This window comes from Dermacentor variabilis, chromosome 11 (assembly GCF_050947875.1).
Source record: "Dermacentor variabilis isolate Ectoservices chromosome 11, ASM5094787v1, whole genome shotgun sequence".
In the NCBI taxonomy this organism is placed as follows: Eukaryota; Metazoa; Arthropoda; class Arachnida; order Ixodida; family Ixodidae; genus Dermacentor; species Dermacentor variabilis.
This window is the reverse complement of record NC_134578.1, coordinates 76,103,041-76,123,992: the sequence shown is the minus strand read 5'-3', so window position 1 is coordinate 76,123,992 and position 20,952 is coordinate 76,103,041. Positions and strand designations below refer to the sequence as shown.

General features: G+C 44.3%; 1 protein-coding gene and 1 long non-coding RNA gene across 5 annotated transcripts in view; one reads left to right on the top strand and one right to left on the bottom strand.

Moving 5' to 3' along the window:
* Positions 1 to 20,952, top strand: part of LOC142564527 (uncharacterized) — a 34,780-nt gene that overhangs the window by 2,228 nt on the left and 11,600 nt on the right. The gene's annotated exons all lie outside the window — the stretch shown is intronic.
* Positions 1,545 to 20,401, bottom strand: LOC142564526 (uncharacterized). Its single transcript, XM_075675542.1, has 4 exons — positions 20,379 to 20,401; positions 17,737 to 17,816; positions 10,703 to 10,810; positions 1,545 to 1,939 (listed from the first exon to the last, which is right to left on the bottom strand). Coding segments are annotated over exons 1-4 (378 nt in total). The 5' UTR covers positions 20,381 to 20,401; the 3' UTR covers positions 1,545 to 1,751.

The following is a 20,952-nucleotide window of genomic DNA, read 5'->3' as shown; positions in this document are numbered from 1 at the left end:
TTCATTATTACTGCAGTGAAGGAGTGCGCACTTATACCATTCTTTTGTATTTTTGTACTTGTTGTTCCAAGCTGCAACTTATGGGAGAGGCCGCCTCACTAGGCGATTAAGTTTAGCAGCTATTCCGCGCTGCTGTTACCGCTGTATTGAAGCTAAATAAACCTGATTTGATTTGATTAGAATCGCGCAAAGAAAATGTGGCCTCCTTTTTGGCTCGTCAACGTTCAATACCTGCCTCCAGATGTTTTTCCTGAGTTACCGTCAAGTTGCCAATCTCACGGATGGCATCGCGGATCAGCTCACACAAGCAATTGTAGCTGTTGGCGGTCATGCAGAGGCAGTGACTGAGGCTTGGTATTGCCGGTTGCATGGGCGGCACCATTGCTGGAGCACAGGCTTAGTCACAATAGCCTCCTTGATGCAATACAGGGCAGTTTGCGGCGGATTGCGCAGAAAGCCGGCAAGCGGCTGTTCCTTGGCGCTTTGCATCCTATGTCGAAGCTCATTGGCATCCGTTACCTTGAGGTAGGCTCGGCAAAACAGGAGCCCATCTTATCCACAAGTTATGTCATGGTAAACACTCAGCAGGTTTTTGACGGCGCGACGCAATGCGTTGCTGCGTGGAATGAGGGCGATTGCTCCGCGCGAAGATACAGAGAATTTCACGTAGAAAGTCATACCAGAAAAGCGAAGTGGCCAACTGGTTCTTGTGCTAAGTGAAGAGCTGTCTCCTCAAATGAAATAGACCGTTGAAAGTTTTTAGTGTCGTTTTCATTCATTTACTCTTGACAGGCTAGTAGTATCGTTCAATGCAGCCACCGAAGTCCACAAATATGTCACCATGGACAGCATACATGAGCAGATGAGTCGCGTGAGAAGGGTTGGTGGGGGCTGCCTTGGTGTGAGAAGAATGGCTCCTTGTTTAGTAAAATTTCGGTGAGGTAAACACGGGGCTAACACTAGCAGGTGGTGACTGAAAGGGTTAACAGGAGTATCGATAGTAAGAGGCTCATGTGAGTCCGGGTTGGATGGACACCTCCGAGCAGGAGTTCAGAGAGTACGAGCACTTTGCTCGTACGAGTAAAGTACGAGCAGCTTTGCAGTATCGCACACCGATAAAACAAGATATATGATCACGGGGTGGCAAAAGCAACACTATATTACGAGACTGACAAACTGTTTATCCAGACCTAGGGTGGTGGTTGCTGCCTATATTGATCGTTTATTTACGTCTATGGTAGCATTGAAACGCAGCAATATAAGTATACAATGCATTTGAAGACCGGCTGGCTTTAAATGAGCACATCCACTTAGGATGATAAGTAGAACTGTGCCAATGCAATCTCTGAACTAGGTTTTATTTACTATTCATTGACAAGCGGAATCCAAGCTACCCATCTAGCAACGGCTATGGTGTTAGAGGTTAACAAGAGCCCACTCTTAAACAGGACCACAGGCAGGACCACAGGACCACAAACAGGATCACAGGTTAAACAGGACCACAGGCAAAGGAGACAACATAAAAGAAGAGAGAAATTTCCGCTGTTGTTTATGTATATTTTTATGCTGCAATGCTTGTGTTTAACACTATATAAAACTTGTTTACTATCCTCAAATTTGCTTTCCCGATGACCGCTTTTCTTAATAAGAATACATTTTATTGCCACCAGACCAATAGTAACATGTTCTATTCGCATAAATTTGCTGGAAAAATGAAGCATAGGAAGCAAAAGAAGAGCTTGCGGAGCTCATTACGAAGAGCCTTCTGTTTCGTCTTTATCGTCACCGTTAACTCTGTCTTCTGTCGTCTTACATGAGGCGCTGTACGGCTGATATATCTTGGTTGTATTGCAACGTTGTTTGAAGAAGGTCTGGCAGCTATCTGAAGGTCCCTCTTGTACCCTGCTGTCTCTTACATACATTTCGCAGGTTCCCATTTCTGAAAGACAGTAGACCACAGAGCAGTTTCGTTAAAGCTTTCAAATGAACCATCGTCCTCACTCTGTGAATTGTGTCGTGATGTATGTGGAATAACTCTTTTGATTATTAACACTAAATAGGTAGTCTTTGCTGCCCGGTATGCCTAAACAATGCTTGAGTGCCCATGTTTGTGTATCCTTAAATATGCAAACATTTTATACGCTTATTGCATATTAAAATATCTTCCTTTGAGTGGAAGATCTTCATAATCGATTCGACACGAATGTTCTATATAAATGCGAATCGAATAGCGATTCATCTTATAGGAAACAAAGAAAGATAGGGACATTGCGAAAAATTCTCTCGATTAATAAAAAAGCAAGCTTGTTTACATGAGTTGAACCTCGCAATGCAGTTGAAAAGCAAATTAATTGTCAAATGAGGGGTCGGGAATTGCATCGCAACATAGACATGATTATAGCTGGTGCACTACAACAGCGGCAGTAATAAGCAGGCAGCGGCAGCACGTCATCTCACCTGCGCAAAGTTCTCAGTTTGTTCGGGAGGGAAAGTGTAGGCTAGCGCCCATCGTTTTCAAGGGATGCAACATGTTATCCAAATAGTCAGTTGTTACACCTAAATCAAGAAAACAAGTTCCTAAGCCCCACAAAGGCGGGGTTTCTAAAAGTTAATGACTCGAAATACTGAATAAAGTAAGCCACTCTCAGCCGTTGTCCAACATATTATGACTATTCACAGCAACCGCAGCTCCACCACTACAGAATCTTTTTGAACAATCGCGATTTTGGTATGACGTGCTCCGCGTAGTCTTCTGCCACTATTTATAAAACCATACTTGATTTCTCTCTGCCATCTATACGTGAGGGCGGGCTGCTGTCTGGTAGCTGTTGTCTCGCCATGTATGCAACAGCTCCAGTCACAGACTGTGCGCCAGGATAGATAATTTGGGACACCGGGTGCGTGCACTGTGCGTATCTTACTGTGTAAATTAGGGAAGCAAAACATTGTCATCGTAATACCAGTCAAGGAGTGCCACATGACAGATCGTTGAACCCTCTAATTCACATCACGGTATGAATCGCCTGATCAGACCGCAAACGAGCGCGACGTGGTCGAGCTGCAACCAATATTGCCGCAAGCAGCTCGTGAGGGGCTGCTGCTTTTGCGACGGTGTAAATGGGTAAGTTGTGAGTATAGACAGCATGCTGCTTTTTGATGGCGGATTCTAGTAGCCACCTACTAGGAGCAACCTAGTCATCCTTGGTTAGTGCCTATATTCTTGGCCTATTTCCTAAATTGGCGTACAAGTGTGATGAAATGCGCATAAAGCACTACATATAATTAGGTGTGTCCACTTTACGGTACCTACACCTCTCATTAATATGCTTCACTCGGGAGGCATCATATATAGCTTTTGTTCTCGGTACGAAGATAACCAACCGCTCCAGGCGACGACACTGGCCTTGTGTCATCCATTACTCGTGCTACCCTACTGTCACTAACAAGCTTCGCGTCATTCAGATTCGAACTGTTTTGAACTTGCGCCTTTTCTTGGTGATTCTGTGATTCATACATCCTTGTTGGATGCGGCAGTTTTGATATATTTCTTTTACCGTAGCGAACTATTTGTGAAAAACCTCAAGCATTAAAATGTCAAATTCAATACAAATTCAGCAGCAAAATAGGGTTGATGCATATTTGAAGTTTGGTGTATTCACATTCGCCTCAATAACAGAAGAAACATTCATAATAAACATAAACATAGAAAATGTTGGCTCTCCCGTAATGGAGAGTAGATGTAAGCAGGAAATAGCTACCGACACAGCAGATTATTTGGAGATGGTACTAGCCACAATCTTAAAACGAGTATAGTACATGTTCGCAACGGCACACCCTACCGTATAACACCGCACCACACCATACTGTGCACTGGTCCATACGGACACAATTGTTTCCTGTCACAAACCGTGACAGGGAACAATTGCGTTTGCAGCGCGCTCAGCGTCTATCGCTACTTTTTCTTCTTGTCGCAGTGGTCGGCTACGAATGTGCGAAATTTGGAAAGTGGCCACGGTCCGTGGCGGTATTGTCACCATCGTGAACGGCCGCACGAGCCTCAGTGTTGATGGCACAGTCGAGGAATCTTCTGCTCTGGCGTATAACTCGCTAAGCGATTGGTTTATCGAAAGTGCCACCTACCCCTCCTTTCATTGGGCTGCACTGTTCGGCTTAAGCATTTGTGAAGGTGACCTCATGAAGAAAACTAACGATGCAGTAGCGTATGCGGCCACAACGCGACACAGGCCTGAATGATTACAGAGCCGAAATATAACTGTTTAGAACTGAACCTCGTTTCAATACTCGTCCCAACCATCCGAGGCGCGCCGGAAGCGGCTAGCTTGGTCACGCAGCGTGGCGCCATCACTCGAGGCAGCGCAAAGCCCGCGCCGCGGAACTCAGGGACTGCTGGCGTTGAAAAGAGCACAGAAAACCCTGCATCAACGCCAAAAGATGACACTCGAGTGTACGGTGCCCTGTATGTGCCTCTTGAACGTCGGTATTGGAAATGACAAAATATAGCTCAGCGTACTAAAAATTATAGCTTGCGCGATATTGTGAAGAAACATTAGGATGAAATCGGAAGAAATATTCTTGTAACTTGCCTAAGCAATAACTAGCGTACGTAATGCGGTCCTGTAGAAATGGTTGGGGGCCGGAGACCGTATTGTCTGAAGTTCTGACTGGTTGCCCGGAAAATCTGGCTGCGTTCTGGCTTCGTTGTCGTCTTAAGGGCCCCGAGAAGGGCTCGGGATTTTTGCTCAAGGCCTCTTTAAGGTAGTCGAGCATTTCATGCTTAAAACGATTACGAATGCGAAAATATGCTTCATCTGAGCGATCTGCGCGCTACGCTCCGGTTAACGCAAATTCCACAAGTTGTTCGTTGGTAGCCTAAATGAAGGTTTATTGACAAGGGGACAATGATTCAAATATAGTAATAAAGATTTCTTTCACACGGTCGAAGTCTGTAACCAGGCAAGAGACGTCGCGATGTCCGATCGCTACAAATGTGTCGGCCGTTAAGCCGCTATTTCAAAAAGAAAGGTTATGCGATAGCTCAGGTCTAATGCATTTGCACTGCGTAATTTTGTAGCTGGGCAGGGAAAATGATTAAGTACATGATACTTTTTTGCACTAAGGAACAAGTTCGTATTGCAAGGCCGCCACTGCGCAGAGTAGAAAAGAGGGCATTATGTCGACCATAGCTAAGTTTACTCTTTGCTGCCTCTCGAACTCGAAAGTGGGTGCATCATATACTAAGGATGTGTCTTGTTTTTCCTTTGTTTCTAACCCACAAAGAAGCTGCTCCATATTTTCTGGAGGACGAAGACCCTGTTCATATATTTTTTTTTCACCGGCTAGCTGCTCAAGACGAGTCATATAGATGGATGGGGGATCCTATGAACCATTATTGGGAACCTTGGTTTCGTGTGGCACCGTCGTTTGTGATCTTTCTATTTTACATCCACCAAACCTCCAATCGCATTTTACTGATCTCAAACGCAGGTATGTTTAGCTTCGCCTGCAGGCCCATGGCGCCAAATCCGGCAATGGGATTTACCTTCGCACTCTACTAAAACATGTTCCATCGCTTCCATAGCTTTACCGCAAGAAGCACACGTTTCTTCTTCCTCGCGCCATCTCGCTTTATAAGTGCGTGTTTTAAAGCATCGTCATCTCGCTTTGAACCATAAAGAGCTCTTCTTTTAGTAACCAAAAAGAATTACTTTCCTGAATTTACCTTTAGAGTAGTTACTCATATTCTGTATAGCTTCAATTGCCGCCACCTAGGAGATTGTCTCAGTCAGCATCTCTGACTTTGCGTTTAACGTTGCTTGTTGCCACGATGCTTAGTATAGAAATCGCTTACTTGAAGGTAAGCTTCTTAGTTCTTTTCCTCCAATGTGAGTCAATATTTGTCCGGTAAAAGTACTTGAACTCTCTTGCAACCAATTTATTTTCGCATTCCTCAGTCGTTCTTCGAAATCAATTTTACTCTGGGCATCCTTGACTTCAAAAGTTCTACAGCCCATATAAACATATACAGCTTCATTTGTATTCTTCCCGTAAGCGTCGAATGCGAGGCGTCCCATTCACTTTTGGTTGTCATGGATTCCAGATTCTACGTCTGGCTTCGCATTTCCAAATGTATGTCCTGGCAATATTACACCTTTCCATTTACCCCCGTGCACATCGTGCCTATTGTATCCCCGTAGCGCTCTGTTTCATTATGGTCACATTTATCTTTCCTCTGTTATTACTATCTTTTCTTTGTTTCGCCAAATATATTGCCTTCGTTTATCCGTATACCAAGGTAATTATAATCTTTGCCCCGAGGTATTCGGTGGCCCCCTATTGAAACTCTCTGTTCACTGTTTTCCTTGAATACCATAGTACATATGTTAATAATGCTAAATTTTAATTCTAATTTCTGGCCTTTCTGTCCAGCGATATTAGCCAGACGTAGCTTATCCCTTTTATTCATATACCCTAAGGGCCCATTCGGGCATTATATAAGGGGGGGGGAGGCAGTTACAATTTGCCGTTTATCATTCAACATAATGTTTTCTGTATAAAAGAAACCTGGGAGATGCTCACCTAGCATAGTTCCCTCCCTTTTGTATGTGAGACTAAACCCGACATTGATTCTTTCAAGCGGCCTGTCCGTTTTTACTATTGTAATTTCTAAATACAGCACAAAAAGTACACATACACATAACGAAAACACGAAAGACGCGGTCGTCCGCGTCTGCCGTGTCTTCTTTGTGTGTATGTGTACTTTCTAAGCTGTTTTTGGAATTTACAATGTTATACCAACTAGCCCAAGAGACGGTCCTTTGGTTCCTATGTAGACGCTTCCCAAATAAAATCCACATCCCTTCACAACGCAAATGGAAGTTTCTAGATAAATCCACCTAAAAAGCTGTATACAGTCGTTGCTTAAGCCTTCTCCTTCCACAATATCCCATCGACGTCAGAATTTGCGCCCTCTCGTGCCGATGACCAATTTACGTGTTATCGAGTTTTCCGCAATCTTTATGAATGGGTCAAGGTAACGCATAGAGGAATATGTTCAAAAGGGCCATTCTAAAACACTTTAGGTTAGAACATTCTTTTTCGGTAAGTGACGAGCAACAACATTTTTGATGTTGTCTCGGTCAACGATGGGTTTAAAAACGCTCCTATATCGGAGGCTGTTCACGAAGCAACAAAGCACGCGGAAATTTCGTTGTCGGTGACAATTTGTGAGTAACAGTGATTAGTTACTGCACACACAAAGTGACAGAAATGTTTACCTTTCAGTATATTTTTCCCTTTTACCTTTAGCAGTATCGTAATAAAGTGAGGAGACAGACCAAGGAGCCAGCAGGGCCGAACTGGGATGGTTCTCAAGAAAACAATCTGCCTGTTGCATCTCCTAGGATACATATTCGGCATCCCATGGTGCATCCATTCGGCTTCGTCACTTTAGATGGCAATATCACGGCACGTCTATGCGCCCTTGGAGACCTTCTAAACCTGAACGCGTGAGCTGAGCTTGTACCTTCGATACCGGGATGACACAGTGGCGCGGAAGGCGATGATGGTGCGAAAGCGCCTCGAGTGACCGTATATTCGCAAAGGCGCAATAAAGATGCCTTTTCGGTCCGTCTTCATGGTGGCAGCTAAGCCATGATGCTTTCTATAGTGTTGATCCGTCGCGTTCTCTATTATTTCGCTGTTGGTATTCGGCACTTTCAGCATTGTACTCTGCAAGCATGCCATGTTTTTAAAGTCGCACATCGCTGCCTGATGTCATCTGGCATTGGATCCCATTTGTATCAGTACCGCGCCATTTTAGCCCAACTTTCCGGGTTACCGGTGTTCATATCTTGGCAAAGTCAAGGATGAGGGTAGCCTTATTGCATATTTAGTAGATTTTGAAGACTAAGTTAAATAGTACAACGAAATACAAACCAGTGAACTTTGGTATGTGCCCAGTTGAGTCAAGTTGGTGCCTCCCGCGAAACGAAATTCTGGCTGCGCCACTGCCCGAAATTAAATGGTAGACATAAAAGTTGCTAGCACAACAGCTGCGTTAACTTCTGACAGCATTCCATTTTGCCGATTTTATTCACGCAGCGGAAGAAAGCACAAGCACAGAAAGTTACGACCATATTTTTGGAAGCGTAAATGACAAGAAACTGTAGAAGGGTTTTTAGATGGGCTTGTTGGTGCATGTTAACTTTTGGGTGAACGGCCCAAGGACGGCACAAGGAAGGAAACATACAAGAGCGCGGACTATCAACATATGGTTCATTTAGAAATAAACAGAACATATATACTGACGGGAATTGCGCACTTGGTTAGTCGAGGAATCAACCCCTGTCTGTTAACCGAGGTAGACAAGCTCCATATGTGTCAGATCGATTAATGGGATGCTGACGCAAGTGTGCCTTCTGTGGATTGTGTGGGCCCCAAAAATTTCGCGCGGGCGAGGCAATTCTTGTATTTCTTCAACATAGTGCTACGCGCAAATTCTGTTTTGCAACCGCTGTACGCCGACACGTCCAAAGCCAGATTGCTTTCCTTAGCCAGCTCTGAACGAGTATGAATGTTCTCTGAGGTGGCCATTGACACAACGACCCGCCCTCTGTCTCATCGATGTACGAGAGACCACATGACGGAGGGACGCTGTACACAACATCGCTGCGGCAATCCACGAAAGTTTACGAGTTTCCTTTTGCACTTTTCGGTCGCTGAATCGTCTCGGTATATTTTCAAATAAATCACGTCTTGATAGTCCGCGCTCGTGTTTCTTTCCTCCCTTGTCCCGTTATCGCGCAGCTCACTCAAAAGTAAATGACAATATCGAGTACTGGTGAACTACTTACGACATTAATTTTTTTTTGTGAAAAGAAGACGCGTACCTTTCATAGGCTTGATATGCCTATAGCGAGCCGACTTTTCCAAATAACCACTGGATTGCAAATTTATGACCAAAATCTGTGCTTATCGTTTATGATATACCATGTAGTTTGTAATGGGTGTATTTTTCGACAGACAAAGGCACTTTTATGTTGCACGGAACTTGAAAATAATATCATGACCATTGAAAAACTTAGCACTTCACAATAAACGATGAATTTATTCGGTGCAGTTCCAGCTAGTACGTTTACAATTTTTTTTGAATTCATTCTCGACTGACTGATCAGTACCTTCATTAGCTATGCCATAATATTTATAGACTGGCTTTATGTAAATTATTTGGGTTGCATAGTGCCCATGAGCTTTTCAGAAGCGAAAAGCGAACGTTTCTTGTTTTCCGAGATTCATTGGCTACTTTATTGTTACTTGTTTCAGAACATGGCACGCAATCTTCAAAGTGAACACTGCTGGACTTCTAATTTACTTACCCATTCTGAAACAATAAGGGTTCGGAGAAAAGCATCGTTTCTGCATACAATAACTCCTGAGTCAAAATTCGTTCTTTCGCGAGGAAACATATGTATATGGGCCTCCTTGAGAAAATGCCTAACTGCATGTGGTATAATATATGATACCTGAAACACAGCTTGTCTTACAGAACCATCCAAGTGTATTTCGAAATTGAAACATCAAATTAGGGTAGTAGATAAACGCTCTCATATTGTTTGTGCGCTCATTCCAAGTTTATAATTGTATAGTAGCCTTTTCACTTACAAAACCTTTGTTCAGTGTGTTACCAGCTGCCACCATGCAATTTTTTATTGATATATAGGTGAGTGCTAAAGTCATAGTACTATTTATGTGGTTGCTAGAGAGGACATACATTCTGGGTTGATATCTAGAATTTTATTTCATTTAAGAGTTTTTATGCTAGACATTGTTTTATGGATATTATATATTATACACCCTGTGGTAAGGGGTTCGATTACCCTCCTCCTAGAATTGAGAAGCCACAGAAGACTTGACATGCACATCGCTGATCACGAAGTTTGTAATCGATCTTGCTCAATCAATTTGAGCTATCCTAAAAACAACAATAAATCTACGACCTCACAATGCAAGAGGCGGCACTGCAATGTTTTCCATTTCGGCAAGCAAGATTGCACCACATCCGTTTATTGACGACTTCTTTCGGAGGGGGGGGGGGCAGCAGAATTTCGCGAACTCTTAAGCAAAGGTTTGTTTCATTGTTCCTGTACCTAAGTGCACGGAGTCCATCCAGACGTCGAAGCCAATGCCTCATTATTCGTAGCACGATCCAAGATCAACGGCTGCAACATGGCTTCCTCCGATTGACCAAGATATGGTTCGGTGTGAGGTGCTCGTCACGCCACGCCATGGGGAGTCGCCCACGGGATATTAACAGACAATCGGTCAAAAATAAATTCTGCAATCATGGACCATTTTCGCCTTGTTGCTGCTATGAATTTTGCCAAATCTTTAGCAGCGTATGCGTTTCGGTGTGCGCGAAGTGGTACTAAATGACGGAAGAGGTTGATTATTGTAGATATTTCTGAAACATGTTGGTATAATCTTAAAAATGCAAGTGTTAGACATTACTTGAGGTACTCAGTACGGCCGTCACTCGTTAAATTTAGAAGTACAGGTACAGTACAGATTGTTACGCTGCACCACCACTTCAACAATAATGAACGTATCACGTGATGCCGCACGTACCTCTTCCATACCCTTATGAAGAAAACTACCTGTAATACGCAAACATTTTCGTTCTTACCGTCGGTAATGGTATTGGCTGCAGAAAAGATGAAAAAGACGCTACATCCGAAAGTGCCGTCATCATCAGTGTACTGTAGAGTCATGCGCTTGACGGGCTCTGGGGGTTCTGAAAAGGAAAAAGCGCTAAATCATACGCCTTGAGTGTTTCAACATAAAACGGGTGGGAAAGCAAATACGGCAACTCTACGCATGAAATACAAATATATACTTTAGCAACAATATTGAGGCCACTAGAGATACCTTGAGTAACTAGAAAAAATTTTGGATTTCTGATAATAAATAAAGGTGCCTAGGTGTGCTAAAAGAACGTGGTCACTCTTTCGAAAGGATGAAAATGAACATCTTCGTTTACCATTTTGTACTTTGCAGCTCTAGGAAAATACTGCTTCCATAAAAATTCCTTCAAAAACTAGCTGAAGCCAAAGACCACATATTTTTTTGAACTTACTAAGCTGCTCTTCAAGGATACCAGAGTAAATGTTAGTGAACTTTAAGCAAGCTCTACCATTCTGGTAGAGCTTGCTAAACTGGTGGAGCAATGTTTAATGTGGAATCCGGAACGGCACTCAATAACCATTTTAAATGCCATTTTCTGGCTAAATTAATGTTGTCCCTACCTAATCGTAGTTCTTGAGAAAAGAATGTTTGAAATTCAGATAAGCCACAAAGGCATATGCAATTTAAGCAATTTCCTTAAGATTTCAGTGTCATCTGTTTGCGTCAAAATAACGCTAATCTACTATATGCGGATTCTTAATATCAAGAAAGATATTTCAGGTAATATTCACGCATCTATTAGTAAACCAACACACCCCAGTTGATTGGAAAAGGGATCTTGCTATCCATATCTTGTAGGCAGGTTGCCTCGCACTTGCATGTTTAAATCGTCCCATTCTCCATTACTAGCGGACCCTAGAAGCTACTGTACCACGCGTATCAAGCAATATAACGAATTTTTTAGGATCTAATAAATTGTTCAATGCTCGCCAGCATAATTTTAGCGAACACCTTTTGTGCGAGAGCTAGCTAGCGGAATTCGCTCATGACGTACTAGTATGCTTGCGGGCAATCCGTATATGGATGGTATGGTTTCAGATTTTTCATTACCGCTTGACGACATATGATACCAGTGCTGCCAAAGTGTCACCACTTGGACTTCAAATTAGTTTAAATCCTTTGGCTAAATAATCTCGCTAGAAGGCACCTGCCGGTAAACTTTGTAAGAACCACACATGTAACCTCAGCAGTATGGTGCCTGTACTTCCCCAGGGTGCTAGCTTTTAACATCTACTATTCTTGGCCAATAGTATTGTTTCGATTTGCAAGTATCAAAATAAAACTTCGTGGATGATTGCTACTTGTATAACCCCTGTATGCCCCGTGAACTGTATGACGTAGCCAAAAGACATGTAAAATATTTGCGTGGTGCAGCAAAACTATTTCTCAATTTATGGAATTCACACCGGTATTCGCCACACTTATTTCATATATTGATTCGAATTACCAGAAGTCTTTTGTACGTCCACGTTTTCCCCTTGATTATACCACTGCTTTCGTGGATAGTATGCGTTGATCATGGCACCAAGAATGCGAATATCTGCAGGTGCACCTGCAGAAGCGGTCCACCTGCAGTGAATATTAACGCATTCAGAAAGCAGCTTTTCAGGCATTTGTCACGTTTTAACACGGCCAAAGAAATTAATTAGACGTTTACCACGAGGCTAAATCCTCGCCCCCCCCCCCCCATTTATCAGCGCCTATCAAGAAGTCGACGCAGCGTTGACACCGACTGTTTACGGGTCCACAAAAGATCCCTTTGCTTTAACCTGATTACCTGAACTAATTGATGAAAAGCGCCAACGTCGAATGCTACCGTAGCAACAGCTGAGACATCGAATTCCCAGATTGCTAAATATATGGGGGCGAGGTTTCAACTTCGGACGGAATGGTGCGATGTCGTGGGCGGGGTATTTTGACTAATTCAACGATTTTGAATTGCCGAGATACAGTTTCGTTGTCTGTTCTCCGGAAGCCGACGCAGGATGACTCCACCGCCGACTCGGACACGTCGATTGCCATCTCCGCGTCGCCGCTCGCCTAGGCCGCCCCAGCTCGGGAAACTTGCTGGTGCGACTGATGGAGGTAAGGTCGCAGGACGGTCACTTTTTCAAATGCCTCCACCTATCACGATGTTAAAGAACAAAGTGTGTGTTTGTTTTCATGGTGTATATATTGTGGCTCTGGTAGATACTGGTGCTTCGGTGTCCGCGATGTGTCATTCTTTCAAAAGTCACCTATAGGACCGAAAGTGATGTTTCCTTGGGGCGCAAATACCATGTTTCGCGGAGTTGGCGGTGAACTGTTACGTCCTGTGGGAGTATGTTTATTCGTCATAACCGTTGGTGGAAACGCATTCCGAATGGAATTGAGTGTACTCACACTGGCCACGCACGACGTAATTCTTGGCACTGACTTTTTACGGGAGTGTGGAGCAACATTAAACTGTAGGGCTGGTGAACTTTCACTGAGCAGCGATGTTAGACCACCAACGCTCGACGACGTGCCATCCGATTGTCAAGAAGTATTTTCCGTGTCCACGGATGTATGTGTGCCAGCGCAGACGGTAATGTTCATCACACTGTCCTTGTAGCGCGCCCGTGTGGGTTTTTTGTTGTGGATGAATTGAACCCGAATGCGTCAATACTCGAAAGAAGAATGTACTTGTCTCTCGCCCACTTATCGAAGTTGTAGAAGGTCGTGCTCAAGTATGGACGGTGAATGTGTCCTCCAAGTCAGTTATTTGGCCAGCCGCACTGAAAGTAGCACGGTTTTAGGAAGATGTGAACACTAGTGAAGTCCCTACGGCCACGGCCGCAAGCTCGTTGCTCAGCAACCACTCTACAAAATTTTAAAACATGATTATTAATGAATCGCTCCATTTTTCCTACCGACAAGTGTTGGACTTTGCACAAGAGCGTCTACATGCACCATGGCACACTCGCGTACACCACCGCATCAATACTAGAACAGCATCGCCAATACGACAGAAGCCGTAATATGCTTCGTCAGCCGAGCAGAAAGTGCTCACCGAACAAGTTACAAACACGCTGCAGAAACGCGTCGTTCATAAGTCCAATAGTCCGTGGACGGCTCCAGTTATATTGTTCAAGAAGAAGGATGACTCATGGCGATTCTGCGTCGACTACAGGTGCCTAAACGCAGTGACAGAGAAGCATGTGCATCCCATCCAGCGTATAGATGACGCTATTGACTGTTTACATTCTTCATCGTACTTCTCTTCTGTCGATCTGCGCTCAGGCTACTGGCGGATACTCAATGACGTCAAATATGTGAGGCGATACCGAGACACGTAAATGGCATATAATTACAAAACAAAAGCAACACAAATTTACATATCTAGAGTTTGACCTAATGTCGTCTGGTCGGGAAGAAGCATCATAAAAGAAAGACACTGCAGGCCAAGAAAAAAGAACGTATTAAGCAAAAATTAAAAGGCGTTTCGCATCCAACACGGGAGGCCCGTCTAGGAACCCAAATGTCTTTTAATTTCGCACTAAAGAACTTTTTTTGGGTCGGCGTTCTTTTTTTTTCATGAATGCGAATCTTAGGTTAGAATTGCATAGCAATTGAAAAAGAATTGATTTTTAACGGAAGCCCCCATTGTGCATCAGAAATAAATACAGTAGTGTAACAGAGTACTAACCTCGGCCGCCTAATAACGGTTGAAATGCAACCGAGCAACATCGCAATATCTAAGACAGACAGATACAGTTTTCCTTATAAGTTTATTGCGGCTTAAAACAAAGCGTGCTTTTAGCTGTTTCACTGTGCCGAAAGTCTATATTTTCGTTTTTAGATAAAAGACGTGCGTTACGCCTCAAGACTAGTACATAAAATTTTCGTATGACTCACGGCAAATGGACTTGTAATAGTGTCATTATATACAGAGGAATAGTGTTGAAAATAAACGGGCTTAAAGTTTAACGCCTTCCTGCTACTAAATATAGCCGCCAATGCATTTCTTGCTCGCTGTGCAGAGCGGGCTTCATCAGTGAGCAGAACCAGAAGCGGTCCGAGGCCTTTGTTTGTGAACAGCGAAAGGTTCTTTATAGCACAAGGACCCGCCGTGGTTGATCAGTGGCTATCGTATTGGGCTGCTGAGCATGAGGTCACGGGGTCGAATCCCGGCCACGGCGGCCGCATTCTGATCGGGGCATAATGCGAAAACACCCGTGTACTTAGATTTAGGTGCACATTAAGAACCCCAGGTGGTCAAAATTTCTGGAGTCCTCCACTACGGCGTGCCTCGTAATCAGTAGTTTTGGCTCATAAAACCCCATAATTTCATTCTTGAAACACAATGTGGGTGCACTTCGATCTGTGACCTCATGCTACCTTGCACGACTACCACAGAATCCAATGGGGACGCTACCGAGTGAGCCGCGCTACCGCTTTCGTCACGTCAGGCCTGTCAATGGAAATTTCGGTCCGAGTATCTGGCGTCATGAAGGAAAGTGCACAGGCCTGCCATCTAGGAAGGGCTGACTTGCTGCACCAGCAGGTGTTCCCTCTCACCCGCTCTGCAGGCTTCGTCCAGGCGCCCACGTGACGTGATGTCGCAGCCAATGGGATTTCGGAAGCCGTTTCGCTGCTACAGGTGCCGGCTTTTTCGCTCAGTGGGGCATTTAATGTTTCCGCACTGAAAAGCGTGTTACTTTATGGGGAATGTAAATAAAGAAAACTGTCAGGAATGTAGCTTACACGCACGTTTATGAAGAACCTGTGATGTATGATTTCAACGGTGCAAAGTGAATAGATAAAAACATACAGCAAACCTCAGCAATACGTTCGGTCTGTATTAATTTACTGCGATAGCAACATTCGGGTGCAGTGAAAACGAGCATCTTATTTTCGTTTGATTGATAAAGCAATACCATCACACACTAAGGGTAAAACACAAGAATGCAGCGATTGTAGGGCAGTTGGATGGGGTTGGCGTTGTCGAAAAATAAGGCTTTATTGCAACATTTGATGAAATGGCTCATTTGCCATATTAGTTAAACAATAAGTAAAATTACGTTGCATTAGAGAAAAAAAAGCTTGTCCTTAATAAAAAAATTTCTGCGGCATGGAGGTGGACGGAGCACCCAGCGCGATGTGCGTGTGCCATCAGCGCCGGAGATTGCTTTTGTACTTCTGAACATTCGTTTACTTTATGTGATATTACCGCACCATTTTCACTATAGTTCGCAGCTGCGGATTAGCAGCAATGATTAGCTCCAAACCAAATGACTAACCCAGCTGCGTGGGAACTCTTCTGCTGCGGAATCAGTAGTGCTGTTTACTTTGACAGGAGTTCAAATTGTTACCAGTAGATACATTGCGCGGCTACCTCATTTGTTCGCAGAGTTTCAGCCCACAAAGCAAATAGTGTGGTTAGTAATAGCAGTATAATGCAAAGAGTAAATTACACCTGTCGAATCGGCCAGTGACCATCCGCGGACTGTGCTAGGGTCTGAAGCAGGGGTACACGGTGGGTGTATAGATCTGTTTGTTCTATATAGCGAATTGTCCAAGCATGCGGCATGACCTTGCAAGGTGGCCCTATTGTGGCGTTATCATGTTTTAGTTTTTGTTTCTCGCTCGCGAAGGAACACGATGACAAGCGATTCCTTTTTTCAATGGTGTATGTCCCCGCCTCTGCGACGCACTTACCGGTCTTATGGAAATTGTGTCTTTTTAAATAGCCACTGAATTCTTTTGCCGTCTCCTTTAAACATTTCTGTTTTGCTGGTTAAATTGGCAATGACGAAACCCAAAGCCAACATGTATCAGGCTGGTTTACCTGCCACTGTGATCGGTGTGTTCACTAACACCATCAGCCTCACACAAGAGGGTAGCGTAGACATACCACAGTGATTTCAAGTCTACTAGACTTGAAATGCGTGAAAACGAGACCGGTGGATGGCGCAAATATATTATAGCGATTGGTGCTTTGATATTTTAGGTTTCCATTGGGATGGTCATACAGGAACGTGCACTTTTATATGTGAGTTTCCGCGCCAAGCGATAGGCTGTTAAGATTTTACAATTCACGCTGTCAATTCAGAGGCCTCGGTTCTCTTCGTCGAGTGACCGCTTGAACAGCCAAAATAGTTCACATTACGTACAACAATCGTCATGTGATGATGCTGGTTACTTGCTTGCGCAGCAAAGAGAAATTGCCGCAGGCTGTAGCTACTGCTGCACTAAGAGGCTTCGCAGTAGTTCCTCGACAACCTTGTATGAGCTGACATCGCGAGAATTTCACAGAGAACGACCTAGAACATCTCGAAATTATTCCGCAGCGCGTGACAGGAATAAATTCAAAGAAGCACCACGTCGGCACGCACAGCCAGAGAAGAGGAAAGGCTCGGCACGTGCCCTTTCCTCCTCACCCGAAGAAAAGGTGTATACATGGACATAATTTAGGAATCCAAGTTTCCCCATGTCTCAGATGGCCTAAAAAAACTGCGAGTCTTTTCGTTCGAGGAATCTGTATGTGTTTCCATTGTAGCATTTGCTACGAACGGGTGGATGTCTGATTTTCCCTATAATAATTACTTCTCTGCACCTTACGGGTTTGCGCAGAACTATTACGTCAAAATCAAATAAACTTCTTTGCAGTATTAAGCTAGTGTCGTAGTGATTCCCGCATCCCTTCGTGGGACAACCGCATTGCTCGGCAAAGCGGTTTCAGTTTTAGCCACTTTATGTTCCTTAAATTATGGGGTTTTTAGGTGCAAGAACTACGATTTGATTACGATGCACGCCATAGTGGGGGACTCCGGGAATTTGCACCATCTGGTGTTCTTCAACGTGCACCTGAATTTAAGTACACGGGTGTTTTCGCATTTCTCCCGCATGGTAATGCGGCCGCCATGGGCGGGATTTATTATTTCTGTTCATGTAGATGCGTATAGAAATGCATTCGCATGTTGGCAAACAATAGTAAACATTTCGTGTACTCACCCATATCACTGTCGTACACTGTCATAGATTTAGGCGGCTCTCCGTCGTTTACAAATATTCCCAAGTAGTCGTCAGTTTCCCTTGAAAAAAAATAAATGATGAGGTGGTTGTAAAATTGCCGCAGCTACTTATATGCGTTGGCAAGAAATAACATGTGCGTTATGTATTGCAGATTTGTTTTTGTGATTGATCACTTGTGCGCAGTCAGTTTCAACACATCCGGTGGAATCCATGTCACGATGTCTGGTAATGGTAACGCGATTAGCGTTGAATGAATATCGCGACACAACGTACGGCCATCGTTGAAATGAGTTATATATGACGCGTATGCAGCTGCGGGTCCCTTGTTTTGCACTCTCCTAAAAGCAGGCGGCGCCTTCTAGCGGCACCCCCGCAAAGCTTGCGCGTGACCTCCACAATGTGTAACATTCCGGTTCGTACGAACGCCGAGGAGTGCGCCATACGGCAAGCGGGCTTCTCTATCGCAAAGAAGGGCATGTCTGGCCTCCTAGACGTGGCGCGCCGGGGCATAAACACGCTGATAGTTGTTCCCTCGATCCAAGTTGGCGCTAGGTTTGTTGAAGAACGGGAGATACGCAGTGCGTTCATGGCGCAGCTTTCTGAAGCCTCAACATGATAGACGTTAATTGTAGAGCGGCACAAATAATGTGGTTGTGGCGTAGTCTGATAAAACTTCGGGTGGCTCTCCTTGTAGAACCGTTCTGTCATGGGCTCGATTCTGCGCAGCATCACAGAAATATAAAGGATCTTTTTTGGTAATTCAGGGCGGCACACTACGGGTGACACACACACGAAGTTGCCAAAGTTAACCTCCAGGACGTTTATTAAATAGCGACACACACCAACTGGCGCTAGCCCAGCGAACGAAGTCGGCGTCAAAGTGTTCCATTGAGCAGCGCCACCTACGCAGTCTCACTTCTAAAATGACCCCTGTTGGCGTGAAAAATGTTCGTAGAAGAGCGGTACTAGCGTACGCATTGATACGTACTCGGACCCAAGTTGGTCCAACTGTTTGTTTTCAGCACTGTTCCCGCAGCAGAGCAACCCAGGCTGGCGGAAGAGAGAGATAGATAAAGGAAGAAGGTAAGGCAGGGAGGTTAACCAGACCGAATCCAGTTTGCTACCCTACATGGGGGAAGGCGAAGAAGCGCTCGAACTGCTTTCTGGGCTAATGAACTGTGACGCCTGGCTGGCGCGAAACTGTTAGTCAAAGATACGTAGACCAACAGCCACAGCAAGGTGTGTGAAGTGCCTAGGCACCGTAAAACACTAAAAGATCCTTTTAATTTATCCGATGACGGGCAGAATTGAACGCACTTCACAAAGACTCATCATGCGCAACAAAACTGTGCTTTAGAAGGCTGCGGCGCAAAATGCCCCATACTGCGTTCCATACATAGCAGTCAACGCTGGGGAAGCTGCGCAAGAAGTTGGGTAAAGAAAATGTATCTCTCCGTATGTTCCGTCCATGGTTCGCGGCGCGCCAACAGCGTTCGCTTGCACGAGCATACACGTGAGGCTCCTCGCGATTGGTTGCAAAAAACAAAACAAACGAAAACAAGCCTTCGAAAAGAACAATAAAAATAAATATGGTCTGAAACAACGCACTAACACCCTTATACCAGAGTGTGTTTGTTTCTAAGGATTAAAACTTGTTTCATTTAATACTGTGCCTATATACACAACAGTTGCTCACAGTTTCGGTCAAAAACATCGAAGTATATGTATGTGCGATTGAACCCACTGCAAGAATTCTCTAGCCTCCACAGCGCGGACTGCTATCGATGGAACGGAGTATAGGTATGCGCCACTTCTCAACGTCTTTCTTTAGCGATCTGCACCATGAATGCAGGCGGTATGTGCCGTTCTTCAGTGAACCTCTCGCCAACGTGAGTCACTGAGTTTGTGCCACTGGGTGCGAAGCAACATTTCCCAGAGATGGAACAATTTTTAGCCTTCGCACGCACCGACTCACCATGCTTCTCTTCTCGGAGGCCACGGGGATTTCTTGGCAGCGCCACTAGGTGGCGCGGCATGTCGAGAAATAAATGCGAAAACAGAGCATGCTGGATGTGTTTCTCAGCGTTCGCAAGCACCGGTGCGCCATGCATTTAGTAGGCCACGCATAGGCTTCCCGTCGGCACCATTGGATGGAGCTGAGTGTTCTTAGGGAAGCGCGAGAGAAAAACCCCACTGCAGTCGATCACTCATGCATAAATATTTTCCACGGTGGAAATATGTCGTGTCGCTATGCTGATTCAATGCTGAACACATTACCGGGCACAGTTAAGGTAGATGGGTTGTAGCAAAATTTTTCGATCTAGAATTTCTGCCACAATCCCAGAGCTTATGCTTTTGTTCATAATGCATTGCTGTCCCCCCTAATGTTTATTATAATCATAGCGGACAGTATAAACGGCAGACGAAGTATTTTCTTATATAGTGTAACCTAATTTGGGATAATGATACTGCTCTTTTTCACTGTTTCAGAACTTGTTTATAAATATATATTTTGCTTTCACGAATTCGTTTGTATTGCGGCGCTTGAGGACAAGTTTTATTATCCCCCAACGTTCATCTTTCTCGGACACAAAACTTTAAAAAAAATCATGAAGGCTTACATTACAGGAGAAGCAGTATCACCTTTTCTGAAATGAGAACAGACATTTCATCAGGAACGAGAAGCAAAGCAAAGGCAGCGAAGTTAACCGAAAATATCTCCGGTTGACTCCCGTGTACAGGGCGATGTGGATGGGATACGCTTGATGAGAGGAAAATATTACGAAAAAAAAGCTCATACACATTCAAGAACTATATCTTTGGGTACTGACACATAGTTGCGAAGGCGTTGCATAATGTGACACTGTGTAAACTTCCCACCAACATAGTCTAAGCCACGCAGCACACAGTCTCAACTTGGATACAACTTGCCAGCCAGTCAGGGGTGTTTTAAAGGGACAATAAAGCGAACGAATTAATCAGTTTAGACTAATGAACCATTGTTTGAGAACCCTGCAGGCAGTCATTTAAAAAAATAGTTTGATTATCAGATGAGAAAATGAAGGTCCAAGTATCAGTATTTGAATTGCGCGCCGAAACCCGAGCGCTGGTACGTCAGCGTGACATCAGGGATTCCAAAGTATGTTTTCGTATTTGGGCCGCGTCGGCTGAGTAAAGGTACCCGAAACCTGCCAT

Bases quoted from the DNA above. Each gene is read 5' to 3' on its own strand.
- LOC142564526 (XM_075675542.1), bottom strand. The intron at 10,811-17,736 runs GTGAGTACACGA...TTTCCTTTTCAG, and splicing joins AGTGTACGACAGTGATATGG to AACCCCCAGAGCCCGTCAAG. The intron at 1,940-10,702 runs GTAAGAACGAAA...ACTGTCTTTCAG, and splicing joins AGCCAATACCATTACCGACG to AAATGGGAACCTGCGAAATG.